General features: G+C 44.7%; 2 protein-coding genes across 5 annotated transcripts; one reads left to right on the top strand and one right to left on the bottom strand.

Moving 5' to 3' along the window:
• Positions 1–377: 377 nt before the first annotated feature.
• On the top strand, positions 378–5,174 carry brf2 (BRF2 general transcription factor IIIB subunit). Of its 4 annotated transcripts, none has more exons than XM_072659386.1 (7): positions 378–536; positions 1,305–1,459; positions 1,547–1,606; positions 1,941–2,262; positions 2,363–2,540; positions 2,988–3,200; positions 3,772–5,174. In XM_072659386.1, the coding sequence occupies exons 2-7, from the start codon at positions 1,312–1,314 to the stop codon at positions 4,162–4,164; spliced, it is 1,314 nt and encodes a 437-aa protein (XP_072515487.1). In that variant the 5' UTR covers positions 378–536; positions 1,305–1,311; the 3' UTR covers positions 4,165–5,174. The 4 variants fall into 4 exon arrangements, with proteins under 4 accessions (XP_072515487.1, XP_072515486.1, XP_072515485.1 ...); XM_072659385.1 differs by having other exon boundaries at positions 379–500; positions 1,094–1,459; XM_072659384.1 differs by having other exon boundaries at positions 379–536; positions 1,094–1,459.
• Positions 5,175–7,397: 2,223 nt separating this feature from the next.
• prlhr2b (prolactin releasing hormone receptor 2b) lies at positions 7,398–9,234 on the bottom strand. Its single transcript, XM_072659250.1, has 2 exons — positions 8,801–9,234; positions 7,398–8,034 (listed from the first exon to the last, which is right to left on the bottom strand). Exons 1-2 carry the CDS (start codon positions 9,232–9,234, stop codon positions 7,398–7,400), a joined length of 1,071 nt encoding a protein of 356 aa, XP_072515351.1.
• Between the last annotated feature and the right edge of the window lie 872 nt (positions 9,235–10,106).

Raw genomic sequence — 10,106 nt, 5'->3', positions numbered from 1 at the left:
ATTAGAAACACCTACCTTGTGCTTCCACTGACTGGCCACTTTATTAGAAACACCTGGCTTGTGCATTCACTCATTGGCCACTTTATTAGAAACACCTACCTTGTGCTTCCACTGACTGGCCACTTTATTAGAAACACTTACCTTCTGCTTCCACTCACCTGCAGTTCATTAAACCTCCTTTTTAGACACTTTTTTAGAACTGGGACTCTAAGATTGTCCTGCAGACCACACTGAATATTAAGGCACACTTAAAAATAATAAAAATGTCAGTGAGTTTATTCTGATTTATTTGATGAGAATTATTAAATTATTAAATTATTAGATTATTAGATTTCCTGCTCGGCCTCAGTGCGGAACCAATGCTACGCCGTCTTTCGTTTCCCCCCGGAGCGCGCGAGCATGTAAACAAACGCAGCGCGAAGGTCTGAGCGGGTTCTGGTCGGTGTTTTTGGTCTTTTCGGGGTTTTGGGTTCCCCCTCTCAACTGACCATCTGCTGCAGGTCTGACCGCTCTCTCCTCTCCGTCCTGTCCGGATTGTGAGTTACGGAGCTGCAGAGTTTAGTAGTTTAGGAGGCCGCGCGCTCCTTAGCTAATGCTGCTCGTGTCTCTGACTGTGCAGCTGAAGCGGAAGTCCCGCGCTGCTGATATTAATGATAACAGGCTTTATTAATATCTTATTATATTATTATTTATCTCATATTATATATCACTCCTTTCTTAAACTCAGGTTGGCTTTATAGGACGTTTTTAGTGTAGTTTATATATCTGCTGTTATATAAACAGATCCAGATCCAGCTACCCCCCCCCCCCCTTACAGAGTTTTAATCTTCAGCAATAATACTTAATACTTAATACTTAATACTTCTTTATTTATTCAGTTAACACTGTAACTTCTGTTTACTGCTCTAATATGCACACTGTTACTATACTGTTTGAAATTTATATTTTTATTCCACGTGCAGAAGATGAATTTAATAAATATTAATTAATAAAGTTCATCTAATTTTAGAAAAGGAGAAAATGAGTTACATGCACTACTTAACTTTCTTTTTCTTTTCTGACCTGATGTGTGTATTTCCTGTTGTATTTGCAGTATTCCGGCTCTCTAGAAAATAAAAGAACTGATCAGAAAAAGCTGGATTAACACGATCATCCAGAACAGCAGAAGCTACAGGGTTAAACCGTGCTGATCGCTGAAGTGCAGTGAAGTAGTCTCGTATGAAACTGGGGCAGCGTTGTGATGTAGAGCTCAGTTAAAGGTGAGGGTGTGATAAATGGCTCTGTGTGATGGGTCTCTCCTGTAGGCCAGCCATGCCGAGCTCCTGTCCTGAATGCGGCTCCAGCAGCGTGGTGGAGGATGATTTGTACTCTCAGAAGCAGTGGGTCTGCGAGGACTGCGGCTCGCTCGTATCAGAGGGAGTGTTCACCACCACCCTCAGCGATGAGCAGCACAGCAGGAGTAATGAGGAAACCTGCACTCAGATATTTTAGAGTTTTTTCTTGTTGTTTCTGTTGTTAATAATCTTTTCTTTCCCTCCATGTGCAGCCGTGCCGTATTACGAGAGTACAGAGGTGACCAAGAAACCATGTCCAAATCTTATTAAAGGTAATTTCAGCAGGATCAGACCAGAATGACCAGATCAGCTTTAATTATCCTCATCATTTCAGACATGAACGTACAAAAATCTGGTATTTTAGTTTATGAAACAGTGTGAAGAAACCTGGAGAGCAGGTCTGTGCCTCTAGTAGTAATATTAATAAATTAACCTTATTATTATTATTTACATTTTATATTTTAAACTGTCCCTTGAAGTTCTTTACAGTGAAATAACAAGAAATAAACATGTGAGAAAGAGCTGATAGCCCTGAGCTGATAGCCCTGAGCTGATAGCCCTGAGCTGATAGGCCTGTACTAACAGATGAGATGTGTGTGTCCGCAGGGCTGAGTCGAGTGCGCGCCCTGTGCCGTATCCTCAGGTTACCCAGCAATATGGAGTCAGGGGCAGTGAGCCTGTTTGAGCGTGCCTACAACCACCCCACCTTCATACACGTCCACTTAATGAAGAAGGAGGTGTTGGGCGGGTGCTGTGTTCTGTCCACCTGCAGGCAGAACAACTGGCCTATCGCTATGGGAACCATCAGCAGCCTGCTGGAGGCGGAGTCGACTTTAATAGGAGTGGTTTATCAGGAGCTGGCCAAGGCTCTGAGCATCGAGCCCACAACCACCAGCCTTACCGACATGCTGGAGAGCTACTGCTACGGGTACCGGTGGAGTTCAGATGATGTTCAGATGACCTGTAGGGTTATTGTAAGGTGGTGTTACTGTGATGGGACTAACCAGTGTCATTGTGTGTTGGAATAGGTATAAACTGTCCCCTGGAGAGGTTTCAGAGATGTTTGTGGAGACCCCCCGGCGGCTGGTGGAGCGTGGCACCGCTCTGGTGGAGCTGGCGGCCGATACGTGGCTGGTGACTGGGCGACACCCCCTGCCCATTCTAATGGCATGTGTTTACGTGGCCTGGCAGTCGCTAAAACCCATGGTGAGTGTTTATTGGACATTAATGACAGCAGGCTTATTGTGTAGATACCTCAAACCTGCAGATTACAACAGAATTGCACATCTAAAGATATTTGAGAAAGCACTATAGAAAGATTGTATTCAATCATTTATTATATACAATTATTGTTCATTTGCTTAAGATGGCACATAAAATGTGGTCTGTTAACTCATATAATAAATAATATTCGCAGAAATGTCATATTTAAGTTAGAACAGCAACTACTTCTTAAACAATGCCATAGATTTCTTTTTTTAATTAAAAATGTGTATTTATTTACACAGTAGTGGGACAGGAGCAGTAAAACAATATTTAGAGTTTCATATTTTTTCAGTGAATTCTGATTTAAACTCGGTAGTCATTAGACAGTGATGGCTCTGTGTGTGTGTGTGTGTGTGTGTGTGTGTGTGTGTGTGTGTTCTGTTTCAGGCCCGGATGAAGTTCACTCTGAATAAGTTCTGTCAGATCAGCAGGCTGGGTAAGGAAGTGTGTGCGGTGCGGAAGAATGCAGCACACATGCGGGTGAGCGAGCTCCGGGGCGTGCTGTGTAAGCTGGGCAAGGAGCTCCCGTGGCTGAGAGGGGGCGCTGTGGAGCCTGGCACTGTGGCCATGCTGGTGGACGACATCCTGAAGCACCGGCAGGTAGAGGATTACAGTATGATATGTTTTTACACCAAACCTGTTCCAGTTAAATTTATTTATAATATAAATGAATAATATAAATAAGATAAAAAATGATTCATCATCTCAGCAGTGAGAGAGTTTACTGTAGAAGCTCTAGATTTCATCAGAACAGATAAAGCAGCTGAAAATGAAATGAAATGTAAGGACAGCTGCTCAGATACAGGGTTTAGTTTTAACGTCATGCGTGATGACGGATGCTTTACAGTTTCTATTATATTTTCATTATAAATCACTTTGTGAAACTTTGTTTTAAAAAGTGCAATATAGATAACTTCAGATAATTATTCTACTACTAATAGTAATCATTAGTTTTATTATAGTTATTATATTACTATGATATAGTAGTTATTTTTATTATAAATAATAATAATAAAGTGTTTTATAATAATATTGTTTGGTTAATTTCATTATTATTGGGCTTTATTGCAAATCACTCTTTATTCAGTTCATCATTAAAATAAATAAAATCAATAGTGATAGCCCTAACCAAGATACCCTGTTTTTGCTGCATTGCGCCCCCTACCTGCAGACTCTGCTGCTGAAGGCTATGAGGCGTTATGACGAGGAAGTTCAGCAGAAAGCAGATGAAGAATCGGGAACAGAGACAAAAGACTCCAACACGTCCCCTCTGTCTGAGCTGGAGGACTCCAAGATGAAGGGGCAGAGCTTTAACCTTTGTTCTGCAAATAAAGCAGCAGAGGACGGTGCGCCCCCTGCTGGTGAGGTGCACTGGGGTAAAAGGCACCTGTTCCTGCCCCCATCAGTCAGAACTGACAAACGGCCACGAGTGGACGCTCCTGAGCAGACCGTGACGGGCGATGAGGAGATATCGGACAGTGAAATCGAAGCGTACATTCGCTCGCCAGAGGAGGTCCGGCGATATCTGACCATCAAGCAGAAGCTGAAGGAGGGCGAGGACTAACTGACCTTTCCTTCCTTTACTTCCGTTCTGTTTGATTATTGATCTGTGGAAGAAAACAATGCAGCACTTTATTTAGTTTAGCCCCTTTGTTCATTTCTCCAGTTTTCTCGTAGTTTCTTTCTGCTGTTATTTGAACACAGCGGTAAAAACAAAGGATCAGAACTGGGTCAGGCAGCTTAATCTGGGAAATATGTTTGTGTTGGTCTAGTCATTTCTCTTTTTTGGCATAGAAATGCTCACGATTCTTTAGGGTTAGTTGCCTTTGGTTCACAGCGAAACATGATTTTGATTAGGGTTCACGCGTTTGATTGAGTAAATCTGAAAAACACATACATACCAATCAGCCATAACATTAGAACCCCACTGTTCCTACACTCTGTCAGCTCCACTGAGTATAAAGGAGCCCTGTGTAGTCCAGGCTGTATCCATCTGTTTCTCTGCAGACTCTGTTATCAGCCTTCTTTCCCACTGTTCTTCAATGCTCAGGACCCCACAGGACTGACCACCACCGAGCAGTGTAGTATTTGGGTGGTGCAGTGACAGTGACTGACATGGTGGTGGAGGGTTAGTGCGTGTTGCGCTGGTACGAGTGGATCAGAGACAGCAGAGTATTCAGAGAAACAGATGGATACAGCCTGGACTCGAGCTGTACGCTCGGAAATGGGCAGTGAGTGTAGGAACAAGGAAGTGGTATTAATGTTATGGCTGATTGGTGTATATACACTACTAATAAATATATTTTAAAATATTGTTGTTCAGTTCTATTTAAACTCACGCCTGTAGGACAGAGGTGCATCTTTCTTTCTTTGTTTTTTTTTATTTCTTGAATTAAACCTGATGTTTAAAGCAGTAAATCGAATGTTTATATATATATGATGCGTCAGTGTTTTGATCAGTGTTTGTCTGATCTCGTTAACTGATCTTGTTGATGGAATTTTCTGGTTTTGCTTGGTTTGGTCTGTTTTTTTTCTCTTTTGATAATAAACGTGCTGACCTTCACCTGAATGAAATATCTAAACATTTAAGAGTTAATCACTTAATTAGTTTTAAAGGTTAAGGCAGAAGTTTCCATTATGCTTCATTTATTTTCATCTGCTAATGAAAAATATTGTCTGTTTCCATGGCAACCGTAAAGGAGCTGACATTGCTTTTATTATTGGTCCTATTGAAATTTTATATGACTTATTTATTTTCAGTGTCCTCTGTGACCTTACTGGACTTGGCTGTAGTGACTCGCCGCTCACGTCTAATTTTCGGATTGGTCAGAGTGTCTGTAGTGGATAGCCAATCAGAGTGTAGCTGAAGAATGGATCGCCAATCAGAGTGATCAGGTTAAGCCGTTGGTAGTGATTTTCAAGGTGGTTGTTATGGGATATGGTATTGCAGGGGGTGCTACTGTATTGCTGTGGTACCCCAGGTGGTTACTGGGGTGTTGATATGATACCCTTCACGGTTGTTAGGGTGTTGCTACATGGTGACATTAGAGGGCTGCACAAACGTTTGGCTATACAATTCAGCGCAGAATCTACTCCAGAAGGTTTGATTTGTTTGAGAAAGGTGAGCTTTTTGATTGGCTGTCTGTCAAGTGCACTAACACCACCCTAGAAACCAGGTAGAATCCCATAACAACATCTATGCAACCACCTGGGATATCATATCAACACCCAGTCAACTACCAGGGATACCACAGCAACCACCTGTGGGATATATTTGCATATGACTGTATTTATGTATTATAGAGAGAGTGTACAGACACAACCACCCATATGACCCATAACACATGTGGAACCCTTTTAACAGGTTCTCTACAGAACCAGCCACAAAATGTTTCCCATTAATGTAAAGAACTCTTTAATCAGACAGAGAACCTTTTGAGTGTCCAACTGAGAACCATTGCCTGTACAAAAGAACCCTTTAAAGAACCCTGTTTTCACACAGTACCCCAGGTCCATTTCTTTATTTTTAAATGCACAGAACAAATCTGACTTTCATTTTTCAGTGAACATGCATCATCATCATCATCATCATCATCATCATTTCCACTAAATATTCACAGGAAAAGCATTTCAGTGGTTCTCCAATGGTTCTGGATCTAAAGGAAGGTCAGGTTTCTGCAGACTCTCAGCCGAATATGAAGACTCTGCTCCTCAAACGACCCGACCCTGCTTAGAGACGACTGCTTCACCAGTCCACACAGATCCGGTTTATCTGCAGAAAATCTCTCAGTCCTGTCTAATCTGCTTCTCTGAAGACAGTCTGGTGTGGGCTCCAGACTGGGGTTTATTAGTCCACTAGTTTGTGAGGAGAAACCATCAGGAACCTTCTGGACTTCAGCTGTCTCCGGCGGCTGAGGAGGACTCTCACATGCCCACATTTCACACCCTGACGTTCAGCAGCAGGAGAAAAACGCAGTTCCAACCGGATTCCCTGCAGAACCTTAAAGATCTGTTCCAATGATGCCAAAGGTGGCTGAGAACATCCACAAAAACCTAACTGACCCTTAGCAAAGTAGAAAAACAGAAGATCAAAGGAAGGGATAATTAAGATTGTAACAATAACACTATACACTAAAAAAGTGTGTTTGCTGTAGAGTGGTTGCTATAGGGTCGCTAGGCGGTTGCAGTGCAGTTTTATTATTTCATTAGCAGCATTATTACTGGAGGTGGACTCCATTAACATCACATTGCTGTGGGGTTGTTAAGTGGTTGCTATGCTGTCACAGGTGGATGCTGTTGTTAATTGGTTGTTATGGGGTTGCTTGGTGGGTTGCTATGCTGTTGCTAATTGGTTAAGTTGTTGCTATGGGGTCACTAGGTGGTTGCCGTGCTGTTTTAAGTAGTTGCTATAGTGTTGCTATAGTGTGTCAGGTGGTTGCTGTCCTTACTACAGTATTGCCTTACTACAGGGATGCTACATTGCTATGGGGTTGTTTGGTGGTGGTTCTGTTGTCCCAGGTGGTTGCAATGGGGTCACTAGGCGACACATGCAGTGCTGTTTATAGGCGGTTGCTATGGTGTTGCTATAGTATGTCAGGTGATCGTTGTAGAATTGCTGGAGACGAACTGCTATAGGGTTGTCAGGTGGTTGCTATGGAGTTGCTATTGTGTTGTTCAAGTGGTGCTAGCTAGTTGCTATGGTATCTCAGATGGTTGCAGTGCTGCAGGAGTTCAATGGTTGGGTGTGTTCAGTCGTACAGTATCGCCGGGTGTCATAAAGGAACACTCGGGTTCGGGTCACAGCACGACGCTGGCAGTGGCGCAGCGGTTGCCGGCGATCCCGATGCGGCGCTTCCAGGTGAAGATCTTGCGCAGCTCCACGCGGAAGCGGCCATGCAGCCAGGCGTACAGGAACGGGTTGCAGCAGGACGAGCTCATGGCGCACAGGTGGCACAACAGCTGGATCAGCAGGAAGTGTCGCTTGTTGATGAGGCGGATGTCGATGTCCCGCAGCACGTTGAAGACATGGATGGGCAGCCAGCACACACCAAACGCCGCCACCACCAGAGACACCAGCCGGAAGATCTTCCGCTTACGGGCTCGCTGAGCCTCGGCCTGGTCCCGCGTCCGGTGCCCCGGCGCCACGCAGTTCCGCAGTTTGACTGAGATGCACAGGTAGGACACACACAAGGCCGACAGAGGCAGGATGTAGGTGACCAGCAGGGTGCTGTAGGCGTAGACCAGCCGCTCCGTCTCCTGACCCAGCCAGAACTCCTCGCAGATAGTCAGATCTTCACCCTTGAACTCCACGTGATAGGTGTGCGCTACGGCTGGGGCCACCAGTGCACAGGACAGCAGCCAGATGCCTGACAGAACGGACACACAGGCCACCATGGAGATCCGCTTCTTCAGAGGGTGCACGGTGGCGTAGTACCTGTGGAGGTACCAGCAGGAGGAGCTGTTTCGTTAGGCAGAAGCAGAAGCGTCATATTTATTTAATCAGCAGTGTTGTCAAAGTTTAAACACACACCAATCAGCCATAACATTAAAACCACCTGCCTACAATTGTGTAGGTTCATGTCATTTGTGCCACAAGACCTCTGAAGGTGTCCTGCTGTGGAGTCTGGCACCAAGACCAACATTAGCAGCAGATCCTGTTAGTCCTGTAAGTTGAGAGGTGGGACCTCATTAAGGTGGAGAAATGAGGTGAGGTCTTCCCAGGCTGGAGGAAACAGTTTGATTATATTTTAAAATCACACTTCAAAGCTGAACTGGGATCTTCAGGGCTGGACGGTGATGGTGACCCACGTCTGCTGCCAGCGTTCAACTGATCTCTGAAACATCTGCACGGGGAGCAGCAGCTGCTCAGCACCAAAGCTCTCACATCCCCACTTCCAAAGAGCTGGCAGAGGTCCACTGAAAGCAGGCGGGAGTTTCAGTGGGTCTTTTCATCTCTGGAATCTGACCCACATTACCCACAGCAGCCCCTCCTGCAGGCCCCCCATATTACCTGCAGCAAAGATGAGGCCTTCAGCTGGTCAACAGGAGTCAGAAACCTGAATCATTCAGTTTTGATTCTTTATGAAATGATTCAGTGCTTCATAAAATCTCACATCATGATTCGGGGATGGAACTATACTCAAGCAAAAGGGTTCGAGTAACCCTACTCTGACCTTCTAGAGCTGATGCAGTACACTCACCTGTCCACTGCGATGGCCGTGAGCGTGAACACGGAGACGTACACAGTGACGGGCTGGACGAGGAACACCAGGTAACACATGAAGCGTCCGAAGGCCCAGCCGTGCGGGTTGAAGGCGTAGGCCAGTGTGAAGGGCACGCAGGTCACACACATCAGCATGTCGGAGAAGGCCAGGTTACCAATGAAGACGTTGGTGACACTGTGCATCTTGCGCGAGCGGCAGATGACGTAGATGAGCAGGTAGTTTCCGAAAACTCCCACCAGGACCACCAGCACGTAGCAGGGGACGATCAGCGGCTTGAACGCCTGCAGCAGCTCCACGTCCGCAAACGGGTAGCTCTGATTGGCTGAGCTGTTCGGATCTACCTTAACTTCATAGACCTGACCTCTAGGAGGCTTCTCGCTGACTGGCCGGTCACTGCCACTGCCATCCATGCTGCTCTCTCTCGCTCTCTCTCTGTGGGGCTCTGTACAGAACAGTACTCATATTATTCATAGAACCCTGGTTCAGTACTACTGTATATAGAACCCTGGTTCAGTACTACTGTATATAGAACCCTGGTTCAGTACTGCTGTATATAAAACCCTGGTTCAGTACTACTGTACATAAAACCCTGGTTCAGTACTGCTGTATATAAAACCCTGGTTCAGTACTGCTGTATATAGAACCCTGGTTCAGTACTGCTGTATATAAAACCCTGGTTCAGTACTGCTGTATATAGAACCCTGGTTCAGTACTGCTGTATATAAAACCCTGGTTCAGTACTACTGTACATAAAACCCTGGTTCAGTAATACTGTATATAGAACCCTGGTTCAGTACTGCTGTATATAAAACCCTGGTTCAGTACTACTGTACATAAAACCCTGGTTCAGTAATACTGTATATAGAACCCTGGTTCAGTACTACTGTACATAAAACCCTGGTTCAGTAATACTGTATATAGAACCCTGGTTCAGTACTGCTGTAGATAGAACCCTGGTTCAGTACTACTGTATATAGAACCCTGGTTCAGTACTGCTGTATATAAAACCCTGGTTCAGTACTACTGTACATAAAACCCTGGTTCAGTACTACTGTAGATAGAACCCTGGTTCAGTACTACTGTATATAGAACTCTGGTTTAGCACTGCTGTATATAAAACCCTGGTTCAGTACTGCTGTATATAGAACCCTGGTTCAGTACTGCTGTATATAGAACCCTGGTTCAGTACTGCTGTATATAAAACCCTGGTTCAGTACTACTGTACATAAAACCCTGGTTCAGTAATACTGTATATAGAACCCTGGTTCAGTACTACTGTACA

Source organism: Salminus brasiliensis, chromosome 16 (genome assembly GCF_030463535.1).
Source record: "Salminus brasiliensis chromosome 16, fSalBra1.hap2, whole genome shotgun sequence".
Taxonomy (NCBI): domain Eukaryota; kingdom Metazoa; phylum Chordata; class Actinopteri; order Characiformes; family Bryconidae; genus Salminus; species Salminus brasiliensis.
The sequence above is the reverse complement of the archived record's forward strand: the minus strand, read 5'-3'. Positions and strand labels throughout refer to the sequence as shown.

Bases quoted from the DNA above. Each gene is read 5' to 3' on its own strand.
- brf2 (XM_072659385.1), top strand. From the start codon at position 1,288: ATGGGTCTCTCCTGTAGGCCAGCCATGCCGAGCTCCTGTCCTGAATGC. The intron at 2,541-2,987 runs GTGAGTGTTTAT...GTTCTGTTTCAG, and splicing joins GGCAGTCGCTAAAACCCATG to GCCCGGATGAAGTTCACTCT. The intron at 3,201-3,771 runs GTAGAGGATTAC...CCCTACCTGCAG, and splicing joins ACATCCTGAAGCACCGGCAG to ACTCTGCTGCTGAAGGCTAT.
- prlhr2b (XM_072659250.1), bottom strand. From the start codon at position 9,234: ATGGATGGCAGTGGCAGTGACCGGCCAGTCAGCGAGAAGCCTCCTAGA. The intron at 8,035-8,800 runs GTGAGTGTACTG...GTACCTCCACAG, and splicing joins ACGGCCATCGCAGTGGACAG to GTACTACGCCACCGTGCACC.